Source organism: Plecotus auritus (assembly GCF_963455305.1).
Source record: "Plecotus auritus genome assembly, chromosome: 1".
Classification (NCBI taxonomy): domain Eukaryota; kingdom Metazoa; phylum Chordata; class Mammalia; order Chiroptera; family Vespertilionidae; genus Plecotus; species Plecotus auritus.
In genome coordinates, this window is record NC_137770.1 from 148,537,677 (window position 1) to 148,552,738 (window position 15,062).

Below are 15,062 nucleotides of genomic sequence, written 5' to 3' on the forward strand. Positions count from 1 at the left end.
GGGCAGTTGGGGGGGACCCAGGCCTGCGGGGGAGAGCAGTTGGGGGGATCAGGCCTGCAGGGGAGGGCAGTTAGGGGTGACCAGGCTGGCAGGGGAGCAGTTAGGCATCAATCAGGCTGGCAGGGGATTGGTTAGGGGGTGATCAGGCTGGCAGGCAGAAGCGGTTAGGGGCAATCAGGAAGGCAGGCAGGCGAGCAGTTGGGAGCCAGCAGTCCTGGATTGTGAGAGGGATACCAGATTGGAGAGGGTACAGGCTGGGCTGAGAGACACAGACACCCCCGTGCACGAATTTCGTGCACCGGGCCTCTAGTTCTTTTATAAAAAACAAGAGTTCAGAAAATTGCTTACCTCATATTTCCCACAAATAAGGAATTTCTTTATTTTGTCCTTTTTAACAATGAGGTTTTTGGAATTCTATTGGTTTTGTTTTTATTTTATTTTTTTTAGGTTACAAACATTACCGAAGTATATTCTTTTAGAAAATGTTAAAGGTTTTGAAGTATCTTCTGCAAGGTAAAACATGTATTTGTCTTGTGTTCATCTTAGCTGTTGTGAAATAAAGATCTTAAAAATAAACATGTACATTCTGACATTTTATATGTTATATATTTTATTCATTAATATTGATTTTGAAAAGCATCACAGAGTTAAGTTAAACTGATTCTCTCCCATTCTGATGTTTGAAATTTTCCAGAATGAGCAATTATTTTAATAAGATTGGTATTTCTCAATTTTAGCTGCTTATATTGGTGCTTAGTTCTTTAGAAGTAGAAATGTTTTCAGTAAGAATTGGCCCTTAAGATCCATCCATGTTGTCATAAATGGCAGTATTTTATCTTTTCTTATGGTTGAGTAGTGTTACATTGTATATGTATACCATATCTTTTTTATCCAATCATTTGTTGAAGAATCTTTAGAATATCATGTTTAGTAAAGTAAGTCAGACATAAAAAGTTTAGAACCATATGATTTCACTCATATGTGGAATATAAAAAAAGTAATAATGAACAAATAAGAAAAACAAGCAAATAAGAACTCATAGTCACGGACAACAGTATGATTGGTGGTTACTGAAGGGAAGGGAGGTGTGGGGGAGTAATAAAGGGTAAAGGGGGTCAAATATATGGTGACAGAAGGATACTTGACTTTAGGTGATGGGTACACAATGCAACATACCGATCATGTATCATGGAATTGTATACTTGAAACCTGTATAATTTTATTAACTCATGTCACCGCAATAAATTTAATTTAAAAAGAAAAAAAAAAAAGAATTGGTCCTGTGGACAGGCTTTTTCTGTCATATAGTGAGACAGAGGAAGCAAGCCATGTATTGGGGCCCTTTCAGATGGTAGCCCAGCTGGAGAGAAAGCATGCACACTTTTTATTTAGCTGCTGTCTTTAGCAGTATTCTCCCATCTGACTTACTACAGATAGTTCCATTTCCCATAGCAAATTTAGCATCAGTAGATTAGCAGTTCTATCTCTCATCAGTTTGGATAAATTATCTGATAGCTGTATTTATTTAAAATAGAAATTATCATCTTTTTTTGAGAAATGTAATTTCTCAAGTACTGCACTTAATGAAGACCTAGGATCATTCTCCTTCTAAACAACTTGAGTGGAGGAACAGTTTTCAGTTAAAATGAAATTTTATGTATAATATTTTATATAAGATCCCAACTTTAAGGTGAAAGCATTTCATTTTTATTTTCCTTTATTTTTGTCTTTTCAGAGACCTGTTAATAAAAACAATAGAAAATTGCGGCTTTCAGTACCAAGAATTTCTATTATCGCCAACCTCTGTAGGTACCACAATTATAAACTCATATAAATTTTCTCAAAGGGAATTTGAATTAGTAAGAAGAATAGATCTATTTGGATAATATTATAGGTAAATCTTAAAATTACTTCAGACATGGGTTTTATTTTCTAAAGAATATTGTATGGCTTATATATTCATTTATACTTATTTTATGAAAAATATATAACTTGAGGCTCATAGAGAATATATTTTTCTTTCTACACAGAAAAAATAAAGTGTGTTTTGAAATTATGTGCCATATGGTATTTCCAAAATGGGTGTGCTGTAGTTTAATAATGCTTCAGAATAATCCAAAATAGAAAAAATGAACATATCATAATATTTTAATTACTTTTATTGGGACATTTCATTAATATGCAAACAGTGCTTCTATTTTATGGGTAAGAAATTTATTATAAGAATTTGGTACATCTTTGATATTATAATTATCATTGTCTACTTTTCTTTTGTCTTTCTGTTTGTTAGCCTATTATCATCTTTTTCTGTTTTACAGTTCTTTGCCCTGAAATTAAAAGAAAACCCATTTCAAAAATTAGATGTCCATGTTTTTGTTTTCATTTTTTGTTGTTCTTATTGAACTTAAGTGTATCCTAAGATTACAAAGCAAGTACATTAAAAAATTCTTATCATTCACAATGACGTCTCTTTGGACCAGTGTTTATAGTCAGCTACTTCATAGTCAACCCAAATAGCAAGGGGAAAAAAAATAGATGCTGTAGATAATAAGGGGATTATAAACTTTATCCATCTTACTCCTTTCAGTCTGCTCATTTATTCAATAAATCTTTATTGAATGAACACTTACTTTGCATGTGGAACTGTTCTTCAGGAACTGTATAAACTAATTTACACTTTAAACCTAAAAGGAAATTAACACTAATAAAAAAAATTAGATGTTCCACTGTGAAAATTGAAAATGTATCTGATCTCTAATTTTAATATTTATTGCCTTTTAACTTTAAAATTTAGTGAATTCTTTTTTTAATAAAATGAGGTAACAAATACCCAAGAATAACTATATTTTAGTTACTATATTATCAATAATGAATGTAAAAATGTATATATAACTTCTTACCTGGAAAATATAAAATTAAAGTGACTCATAGACATATGATTTATCAGATTCAATCTTTATTTAATTCAAAATAAAGGTACAAAGCAGCCGTTTAAAGGGTTTAAGGATTTGTGCAAAGTAGTCTTCCACAACTCAGTAACAGAATTTTTTATGGCAGAGGCTAAATGTATACCTGTATGAGTTTCTTTGCTAGGTGCTAACAGTTGATAGAGATCTCTTTCATTTCCAGCTTGGCATTCCAAATTCAAGGCTACGGTATTTCCTTATTGCAAAGCTTCAGTCAGAGCCATTACCTTTTCAAGCCCCTGGTCAGGTATTATTATGGTTGTTGTTATCATCATTATTATATCTATATCTATATCTATATCTATATCTATATCTATATCTATATCTATCTATATCTATCGATCTATCTATATATATATGTGTATATATATATATATATATATATATAGTAAATATATTCAGTCTGCTCATTTATTTCAAGAACTGCTTTGTAGAGGCTTCTATATATCTTATTGCGTCTATAATATAGACCATGCATAGGTCTATCCCCTAGGCCTTTTCTTCTCCTGGTGCCACATTTATTGCCTTAAACAAAACAAAAATTTTCTTTCATCATTAGAAAAAAAAAATGAGGTAAAAATTTAAAAAATTACCATTAGTGCAGTTACCCTCTTTTTCCCTCAACAAAATCCATTGGTTCTGTTTACGTTGAAGTCAATGCTATTTAGCTTTAATTGATTAAAATGTAGTAATGAGTAGTACAAACTAGAATAAAATGCTTAGTTGCTATAGATAGAACATCTAATTATGCAAGTAGTTATACATCCTTCTCTCAGCAATTGGTCTGAATAATAGAGTTTCAGTGGTTCAGTGAAGCTCTCCATAACTATCACAGATGAGAACTTAAAAGTCATGTCCTGCTAACAGGGGGTCAATAGTGTCATTTTAATCCCCTGCAATACAGTACCAATATATCTCCCTTCCCATAGTGGGCAATTCCAAAAAGAATGTACAAAGCATCTTAACAAAGACTTCATTAAAAATTCCTGGAACTTTTTTTGTTTTACAAAATAGGACATTATACATGGTTACCTGTTTTGCAGGAACAAGTTTTTCCTATGGGACTCAGGAGTAGAAATAACCTTTCAGGGTGAAAAGTGCTTTTCTTTTTTTAATTACTAGTTTTCCTTTAGATCATGGGTATGTTCCAGTTTTTCTTCTTTGATGAAGGAGATGGCAAACTTGAATCCAAAGTACATTTTCTAGAAATGTTAATGTTGCTTCTAAACTTTTTTCACAGATATGATGCTCTGCATTTATTCAACATACTTCCTGTTACTTTGTTGAATATTTTAATTAATAAATACACAAAGCAACAACTCCATGAAATGAATAATCTGCAGTCAGATGATACTATACCTATATGAAGAATAACTTGTGATAACTCGTATAAATACAAATAAACCACAGTTTTTGTCTTTCAAATGACAACTTTATAAAGGCTAAAATAATTTTTGCATAATGTTGACTGGACATTATTAATTTCTTTTATTTTTAATAAAGCTTTGGACAATATGTATATTTTTGTTTAATGCCAGGTACTGATGGAGTTTCCCAAAATGGAATCTGAACATCCTCAACAACATGCAATAGATGCAGTAAATAAAATTGAAGGGAAGAAAATTGAACCAAATGTTTGCTTTGATAGCAGCAGACATTGTTCAGGAAAAGAAGCCATTCTTTTTAAGCTTGAAACTGCAGAGGAAATTGACCGGAAGCATCAACAGGACAGTGATCTCTCTGTACAAATGCTAAAAGATTTTCTTGAAGATGATATTGACATGAATCAGTACTTTTTACCACCAAAGTCATTGCTGCGATATGCTCTTTTGTTAGACATTGTTAAGCCCACTTGCAGAAGGTCCATGTGCTTTACAAAAGGGTAGGTTTTAAAGAGAGACTATTCATGGAATATCCAAAATAACCAGGTTTTTATACTTGTTGTCTCTTTTAGTTCTTCTCAAAACAAGGAGCATTTTATAAAATGTTTCTGCTAGAATTTTTTTCCCACCCTTAATTGCCTGCTTTCATGTTCCAATAGAATACATGAGTGAAAATTCCTTCTGGCAGAACAGTATGTACACAACCCATAAAAGTGTTCATAAAAGACAATGCCATTTGTTTGGTGACTTCCATGGGAGCTTAAAACATGGTTTATATACGGGGTAAATTACTAATTTTTTTTAGCACCTTTCATTTTATGCCACATCAGACCTCAAAAGTTTGTTTTCTCTCATGATCAATATATAAGAAGAAATTAAATTTTAGTATCAAAATACAAAATTGAATCATCTGGCTCATGTTAGAGTACATTTTAAATTTTATTCCGTTTTTTAAATAATAATAAATTCTCCTAGTTCAAATTACAAAAGGCACTGAGATTTTAAGACTCCCTGCTACTCTGTGTCTTGGCCATTCAGTTTTCCTCACTACATGTAACCAGTGATTTCAATTTACTGTCTAATCTTCCAGAGGTATTATGTGTGAAGGTGCATTTAAATACACATGTATATTTTGCTCCATCCTTTAAGAAGTGGTAACATATTATATCTATTTTTATGTATGTGCCCTTTTTTTTGCACAATATAAATTGGATATTATTGCATATAAGTACATAAAGGACTTTTCTTTCTCATGGTATGGGTATATCATAATTTCTTTTACTGGTTACCTTTGGGTTATTTCTTGAATGTTAATATATTTTTCACCAATATTTTAAAACCTAAAAAGAAGGTAAAATTTAGGTCTTTCCAGAAAATGTGAAAGATCCCTGATTCAGCTTTGTTAATGCTATTCAACTTCCTTTGATACATAGTCTTCTCTTTTTACTTACTAGCTAGCTATCTTGCACAAGACACTATATTCATGATATAATCATACCAGATTCATTCTTATTTTATCATACTTTGCCCCTGTACTTCCAGGAGTACAGGTTTATTGCTTTTCATTACCTTAAAAGACTTCACTCAGCTGTTGTCTATTTCCAAGTCCAATAGGTTCTTTTTAGGATTCTAATAAAATAAGACATCAATTTTATAATAAAAAACAGCCTTGAATTTTTTTGTAGCTATAAAAATGATATAAAAGAAGCCTTACTGTAAAAGTCTATTTTAGTGTGGATAATACAAATATGCATATATAATATGTGAGAAAACAATTTGAGAACAATTTTTCCCTGCTGTGACTTTCTTTAATTTATACTTTAAATTGACCTATTAGGAAAAATAATAATGATAATATGTTGAACAACCAGCTTGGCAATGATCTTAGGGGAAAAAATATTACTAATACCTTGCAGTAGTCTCATTGTTGTATGAAAAGAGTAAAAACGTACTGTGTTACAGTAAGAGGCAGGTGCATATTGAGTGGGCCCATGTTCGTCATGATACTGGAGAGTAGGACCTTGTGTTTATGAGAAGAAATGATGGTCTGGCATTATAAAAAAAGAGCAGCAATTTATTTTTACCTGCCTAACATTTGGTTTAAAGTAGAAGGGATATAAATTTGAATAGTATTTAGATATAAAATTGGAACAAGTTCATATTTATAAGTGATGAACATTTTAAAAATGATAATACAAAGAAATAGCAATTGATAATACATAATTCAAAATAGTATTTACACAACTCAAAAAACTGCCCAATTTAGTGTCTGAGAAGCTTAAATAAAACGACCTTATACCCCTCATCCAGTTATTTTTAAATCATTAAGCCTATGTATATGGTGATATCAAAATATTACAGAAGGATAGAATTATGTAGATTGATTAATTTATTCAGGAAATATTTAAGAAATTTTGCATTAACAAATACATTAGATAATATTTGTGTTAATTTTTCAGTTATGGGAGGTACATAGAAGGGACAGGATCTGTGTTACAGACTGCAGAGGATGTGCAGGTACTATGTATGCTTTAGAACTTAATTATTTGAAAATTATTTTAAATAAAATTATTTTTAATACTTAAAATTTGAGAATGTCAAAATAATTTTACATGTTCTATTGGAAATGGACATATATTATTCATGTTTATATTCAGATATAGTAATTCTCTACTAAAGAAAATTTTCTTGCTGCATAAGTTTATGTAAAAAGAATATTTTGTTTTTATTTTCTTTTTCTTTTTACCTTCTGTATTTTTTATTCCACAAAGAGTAAATTGACATTCAGTTGCAACAATTAATTTCTCTAAAATTATGTACGAATATCTTAAAATTGGGACTTCTTTTGGAGCACATACTATGACTTTTAGGGAAAGAAGTCTATGTTTTAGCAAAGCATTTTACTAATATTTCAATTATAAACTCTTTATGGTATCACGGTTGAATATAAGCTTGATATTTTGCAAATTTTATACTTCTGATTACATTTGAAATGAAATCACATTATCTTCTTTTATAATGATTTAAACTCACTATTAATAAGATCCACCCATGTCAAAATCCTATCAGAGGCAACTGAATGTCTGTATTTGAGAAATCATATTTATTAAATATATTTTATTATTTTAAGAAAATGTTATGAAATTGATAATAAACAGTAAACATTTTAATGATGTATCTGTTAAACGTTATAAAATTGACCTCATTGATTGATCAAGTTTTTTTGATATTTCCCTCTATTTTTTGTTATATTGTCTTTTATTATTTATATTCTTATTTAATTTTGAGGAATCAAAAATGACAGATACATTGCAAGTATCCTGATCTGTTGAACATTGAGCTTTTGTTCATTTTCGAAGTTTATATTGCCATTGATGAGCCAATTATGTAGTTTATTGAAGAGACATTTTGCCCTGTGCTGTCATGTGTTACAGCAGACATTCCATCGTTTTTAAATTATCTCACAAAAGGTGATCTTATCTTTTTTTTTTTGTTAGCAGAAAGAACTTATTATTTATTTTATTGTTTAAGGTATTACAAATAGTAGTACATATGTCTTCTTTTTTTCTTCCCCATTGACCCCCCCCCCGGCCTCCCCTACCCCCCACCCCCAGCACTTGCCTTCACCCCTCCCAACCCCCTTGCCCCAGTGACTTGTGTCTATTGGTTGTGCTTATATGCATGCATACAAGTCCTTTGGTTGATCTCTCCCCCCCCAACCCCTACAACCCTCCCCTGCCTTCCTGCTGTAGTTTGACAGTCTGTCCTAACAAATCTAATTGCAGTCTCCTTTATCAGTTATCTTGGGGCTTTTCTTACAGGTTGAGAATATCTACAAATCTCTTAACAATTTGTCACAAGAAGAAAAGATAACAAAATTGTTAATGCTTAAACTTCGATATTTCACTCCTAAAGAAATTGCAAATCTCCTTGGATTTCCTCCAGAGTTTGGTATGTGGGATACACGCAAATCTCAGCTTTTGTTTATTAAAGATCCCCAAATTCATTAGGGACTCATATGTGTATTTTATGAAGAAATCTTTGCTTAGACAGATGGATGTAAGAAACCTTATTTCTTTCCTGATTGTGCAATTATTGACATTTTTCTTTCCTCGCCTTTCACGTTCATTTATAGCCTGCCTCAGACCAGTCCCTTTAAACTTGTGTCCCTCCCCCTTCACTCCAGTTATGGTCCTGAGTGATTTTCAGGGACAGGGAGCCAAATCAGCAATTTCCCGCCTCCTTCATGGATGGATGTTAATAGTATCTTTCTCCAGCTTATTTTCTTGCTCCCAGAGGTCCTGTTTTAATAATAACCCAACATTAGATTGTGTGAAAAAATGCCTAGAATTGTCTTTTTTATGAAGAAATTAAAAGGTTGACGAATTTATTATTTTTTCATTTGAAGATGCATTCTTATCACTCATGCGTTTATGTCCTTTCCTACAAAGTTTAAGTGGAGAAAAGAGAAGGTAGAGAAGCAGTCAGAAGGAGCTGTCCTGATGGAAAGAAAGGGTGACTCAGGACACAGGTGCCAGAACCTATGAAAATTAGGGGATCTGATGCAGGGAATCTCAGGAACAAAACCAAGATAGATACAGCTGTAGAGGAAGACAAAGTCCTAACTCTTTTCACAGTCTGGGAATTCTGGGGGCTGTTGCTATTAAGAGATGGGGACACATTGCCTTTGCTTCTTAGAGCAGCCCTGTCTCTTCCTGGTCCCTCTTCCTGTGCTCTGCCCTGTATGGATGGCATGTCTTAGGCTGTGGCACCTGTGCTCTGCCCTGTATGGATGGCATGTCTTAGGCTGTGGCACCTGTGCTCTGCCCTGTATGGATGGCATGTCTTAGGCTGGGGTGGCTGTGCTCCCAGTACCTGGCTCACAAGAAGGGGGAAGACAGACCTCCTTAATGTGCTTCCAGGGCTATACCAGGAGGGAATGTGTTTTTGATAACTCTGAAGTTTGCAGAAAAGCCAAATAGCTAAATCCAATATTATTATAATAGTAATACAGTACTATTCTTGAAGCACATAATGGGCTAAACAGATCATGTTTTAAATTCTAAATAATGGATTTACAGATGAAGTTTTAGAGCACATCCTTTTGTGCAGAGTAACAAACTGCTAATACAATTTGACTACCCTCTTGGTAATTGATTTTCTGAGCATAGTCACAGCAACCAGGTTTATTTTGTAGTCTGCTTTTTTCTTGGTGATCTCATTCAGTCACAATATCCTGGGGAGTGTTATTTAAGAAAAACATAGACTTTCCTTGTCTTAGTTTATGTCACAAAATGAATGAGAACATCATAAAACAAACAAAGAGCTGAGAGTTAAACTCAAGAATTTAATTCCCAGTCTGCTTTCCTTGTTATTATTTTTTCTTTTTCTTTTTTTACAATGAACAATCAAAGATATTTTCAACAGTACTAAAGGGAGAAAAGATATTTATTATGTAATAACAAATAATTTCTATTTTATTTGAGAGCTTTTTCAAATAATACTCATCAGTTTCATAATATTGAAACTAAGCATGTACCCCAGAGTCTGATTGAGTTTGAATCCTAGCTCTACCTTAACTACTCTCTGCCTTAGTTTACACATCTGTAAAATGGGGATAATTGTAGCACCAAATTCATAGGGTTGTTGTGACAAGTAAGTTAGTACATGTAAAATGTTTACACCCTGACACATAATATAAAATTTAAGTGTAAGTCTTTATTTTGTAAATCATAAACATTTATTTGGTTTTATAGCCTTTACTTTGTAAAGATTTTTTTCACTATTTAAAAATTTTAGATGGGTAAAATTAGATTTTTTCGTAGCTCTCTGAAAATATATGTATAGGACACATAAAAAAAAGCCTTTTTCATTGGTTAACCTTTTTTCAAATATGTGATCTGTTTGTATAGTCAGACTTGCCCTGATGTCACCACTGAGCAGCACTCTGACAGAACTATCCTTCCCATGCGCTTTTGACTTTATTGACTCTAGATCCAAAATGGGCACTGTGTGAGCTGCCGGTCCTCTGGCAATGATGGATGTGCATTGACTTTTCCATACATTTGTCCTGGTTCTCTTTGTGACTGGTGGCATGCATTTGTGAGAGAGCAGGCTTTGGAAGAGAGGAACACTCATCTACACTTACTGAAGGAAAGCTGCTAACTTGACCTCATTCTATTCTTTTTTTTTTTTTTTTTTTTTTGGTCTATGAGCATTATTATTATTTTTAATGTATCTAAGTTTAAAAGACACCTTTTAAAAATTATGTAACCTTTCCATAAGCTAGCTTAGATTTTAATATCCTATATTTAGAGATAAAATATACAGACATATATAATTTTTACAAATCTGACTTGTTCTCAAATTTATATTGCAAAAGATCGTCCTTACAATATTTTAAAAGTCTGTTTGTAAGTATATTTGTACCTCTGAATACTTTGAACTTATAATTTTTGAGATGACTAATATGCTTGCCTAAGACATATTATCTTTATAATAGCAAATATCTTTATTATCATGCTCAATTGCAAATATAGTTTTACTAAGGCAATCACTGTTATTTTATTGTAGTAAATATAATGTCAAGTGTTGATGAAGCAACTTTACCCTAATCAGCTCTACCTACCTTTTGGTCCTCACAAGTATATGAAATGCTGCTATTCTTTTTTTTTTTTTTTTTTAAGTATTTTCTATTGATTTTTTTGTATAATTTTAAAAAAATTTATTTTTATTGTTGAAAATTTTTTTTCTTTTTCTTTTTTTCTTTTTCCCATGGACCCACTCCACTCCACACTGGCACCTCCCAGGCCTTCACCATTGGCTATGCATATATGCATATAAGTTCTCTGGTTAATCTCTAACCTCTACTCCCCACCCTGCCTTCCTTCATTTTATTATCTACTTGCTTTTCTTTTATATAATTGCTATGCCAAAGGATACTGAATGTGAATTTCTAACATTGTAACTAACATGCTCTACACTCTGAGGCATATATAATCTTTTATGTTGATACTCACAAGGCTTTGTTCCAGCAAATGTAGTATCCGTGGGCCATTTTGTTTTGAAAAAGAATGTAGCAAATAGAAGTTCACTATGAGAAAGTAAATTTGTGGAAGCACAATATAAAAAAACAACTGTGAGGAACTTGTATCCTAAATATATATAAAGAACTCTTACAACTCAACTATAAAAAGAAAAATAATCAAATTTTAAAATGGGCAAAGGATTTGAATAGACATTTCTCTGAAGAAGATAGACAAATGAACAATAAGCGCATGAAAAGATGTTCAACATCATTAGTTATGAGGGAAATGTAAATCAAAACTATAATAAATACCATTTCACAAAAAGTCATTAACAGTGCTGAAAAAGATGTGGAGAAATCGGATCACTTGTATATTGCTGATGGGAATATCAAATGGCACAGCCACTTTAGAAAAACAGTCTGACACTTTCTCAGATGTTACACATAGAATTTTTGTTTGACCCAGCAATTTCTCCCCTACAGGTATCCAAGAGAAGGAAAAATAAATGTCCATGCAAAAACGTATACTTAATGTTCATAACAGCTTTATTCATAATAATTAAAAAGTAGAAAAAAACCAAACTGCTATCAATAAATGAATGGATAAATAAAATGTAGTATATCCATACAATAGAATGTTACTTGGCTATAGAAGGGGAATGAAGTATTGTTACATTCTGTAACATAAATGAACCTTGAAAACATTATGCTTAGTGAAAGAAGCCAGACACAAAAGCAGCATATTGTATGGTTCCATTTATATGAAACTAGAGGCCCATGTGGCCTGTGCGGCCTGTGCACTCTCGCAGTCTGGGACCCCTTGCTCCTTACCGCCTGCCTGCTCACTGGTCCTTATTCCTTGGCTTGCTGCTCCTTAGCGCTGACGCTGAGGCGAGAGAGGCTCCTGCCACCGCCACTGCGCTCGCCAGCCGTGAGCCTGGCTTCTGGTTGAGCAGCGCTCCCCCTGTGGGAGCGCAATGACCACCAGGGGCAGCTCCTGCATTGGGCATCTGCCCCCTGGTGGTCAGTGTGCATCATAGCAACTGGTCGTTCCGCTGTAATGGTCGCTCAAGCTTTTATCATATAGATGTTCAGAACTGGCAAATCCACAGAGACAGAACGTAGATTACTGGTTGAGGGGCAGGTAGGGGGAATGGTGAGTGACCACTAATGGGTACTAGCTTTTTATAAAATTGAGGTGTAATTGACATATAATATTATGTCAGTTTCAGGTGTACAGCAGTGATTGGCTATTTATATACATTGTGAAATGGTCAGCACAATAAGTCTAGTTAACATCTTTCACCATACATAGTTATAATTTTTTTGTGTGATGATGACTTTTAAGATCTACCCTCTTAGCAGCTTTCAAATATGGAATACAGTATTATTTACTACTAGAGGCCCGGTGCACGAAATTCATGCACAGGTAGGGTCCCTAGGCCTGGCCGGCGATCAGGACTGATTGGGGCCTTCTGGCTGCCAGCCAGGGCCTTCCTTCATTCCATGCCACCCCCTGGTGGTCAGTACACATCATAGCGAGAGATCGAACTCCCGGTTTCCCGATCAAACTCCCAAGGGGACACTTTGCATATTAGCCTTTTTTACCTTTTGTACCTTTTGATCCCCTTCACTCATTTTGCCCCCCTCCATCACCAATCTGTTCTCTGTATCTATGAGCTTTTTTGTTGGTTTTCTTGCTTGGTTTGTTTTTAGATTCCACATATGAGTAAGATCATATGGTCTTTCTCTGTCTGACCTCATTTAGCATAATGCCCTCTCTATCCATGTTGTTGCAGATGGTGAGATGTCATTCTTTGTTTATGGCTCATAGTATTCTGTCATATATACTGTATATACGGCATTTTCTTTTCTATTCATTTATTGATGGACACTTAGGTTATTTCCATACCTTGGTTACAGTAAATAATGCTGTAGTGGGTATGTAAGTGTGTATATCTTTTCTAATTAGTGTTTTTATTTTTATTGGGTAAATATCCAGAAGTGAAACTACTGAATCATATGGTAGTTCTATTTTTTAATTTTTTGAGAAGCCTCCATACATTTTCCATGGTGGCTTAACCAGTTCGTAGTCCCATCAACAGTGTATATCCTTGCCAACACTTTATAGTACTTGTCTTTTTGATGATCACCATTCTAACAGGTGCGAAGTAATATCTTACTGTAGTGTTGATTTTTCCTTGATGCTTAGTGATGTTGGGCTTGCTTTTATGAGACAGTTGGCTATCTGTATGTCTTCTTTAGAAAAATGTCTATTCAGCTGCCGATTTTTAATTGAATTGCTTGTTTTTTATTTTTATTTTTTGTTTTTTGCTATTGAGTTATTTTAGTTCTTTATATATTTTGGATATTAACCCTTTATCAGATATCTAGTTTACAAGTATTTAATATTTTCTCCCATTCAGTAGGTTGGTTTTTTGCTTTTTTTAAATCATCACCCAAGGGTATTTTTCCATTGATTTTTAGAGAGAATGAATGGAAGGGAGAGAAGAAGGAGGAAGGGAAAAAGGGAGGAAGGGAGTGGAAGAGAAAGAGAGAGAGAGAGATCCTTGTGAGAGAGACACATTGACTGATTGCCTCCCGCACATGCCCCAACTGGGGGCCAGGGATCAAGCCAGCAATTGGGGTCTATAGGCAAATGCTCTAACCACTGCACAACCATCCAGAGCTGGCTTTTTGTTTTGTTGATGATTTTTTTTTTCTGTGTAGAAGCTTTTTAGTTGTAGTCTTACTTGTTTATTTTTGCCTTTGCTTTTGGAGTTATATACAAAAATACCATATGCAAGACCTATGTCAAGGAGCTTACCACCTATGTTTTCTTCTAGGAGTTTGATGGTTTCAAGTCTATGTTCAAGATTAAAGGCTTAAATTTGAGTTAATTTTTGTGCACAATGTAAAATAGTCTATTTTCATTCTTTTGCATGTGACTATCCAAATTTTTCAACACTGGTAATTGAAAACACTATCCTTTCCCCATTTTATATTCTTGCCTCCTTTGTCGTAAATTAATAGGCCATATATGCATGGGTTTATTTCTGGGTGCTGTATTCTGTTCCACTGATCAGTAACTCTGTTTTTATACCAAGACCATACTGTTTTGATTACTATATGTTCCTAATATAGTTTGAAATAAGGGAGTGTGATGCTTCCAGCTTTGTTCTTTCTCAGAATTGTTTTTGCTATTTGGGTATTTTGTGATTCCAAATAAATTTTAGGATTGTATGTTCTATTTCTGTGAGAATAGTCATGGGGATTATATTAGGTATTGCATTGGATCTGTAGATTGCTTTAAGTAATATGGACATTTTAATAATATTGGTTCTTCTAATCCATGAGTACATGATATCTTTACATTTATTTCTGTCTTCTTCAATTTCTTTCATCAGTGTGTCATAGTTTGTAGCATACAGCTCTTTCACCTCCTTGGTGAATTTATTCCTAAGTATTGTGTTCTTTTTGATGCAGTTACTAGTATAAATTGGGTTGTTTTCTTAATTTCTCCTTCTGATCGTTCATTATTAGTGTATAAGCAACACAACAGATTTTTGTAAGTTAATTTTGTATCTGCAACTTTTCTGAATTTGTTTATTCTAACCATTTTTTAGTTGAGTAGTTAGGGTTTTCGTATACAATGTCACATCATCTACAAATAGTGATTGTGTTACT

At 33.4% G+C, this 15,062-nt stretch overlaps 1 protein-coding gene across 3 annotated transcripts in view; it reads left to right on the top strand.

Moving 5' to 3' along the window:
• Positions 1 to 15,062, top strand: part of TRDMT1 (tRNA aspartic acid methyltransferase 1) — a 70,807-nt gene that overhangs the window by 45,194 nt on the left and 10,551 nt on the right. For 2 of the 3 annotated variants that reach the window (XM_080649472.1, XM_080649474.1), the window contains 6 exons: positions 448 to 513; positions 1,736 to 1,805; positions 3,130 to 3,213; positions 4,505 to 4,848; positions 6,808 to 6,865; positions 8,170 to 8,299. In XM_080649472.1, coding sequence (XP_080505598.1) covers positions 448 to 513; positions 1,736 to 1,805; positions 3,130 to 3,213; positions 4,505 to 4,848; positions 6,808 to 6,865; positions 8,170 to 8,299 — 752 coding nt within the window. The remainder of the gene's footprint in view (positions 1 to 447; positions 514 to 1,735; positions 1,806 to 3,129; positions 3,214 to 4,504; positions 4,849 to 6,807; positions 6,866 to 8,169; positions 8,300 to 15,062) is intronic. The other variant, XM_080649473.1, reaches the window with a different exon arrangement.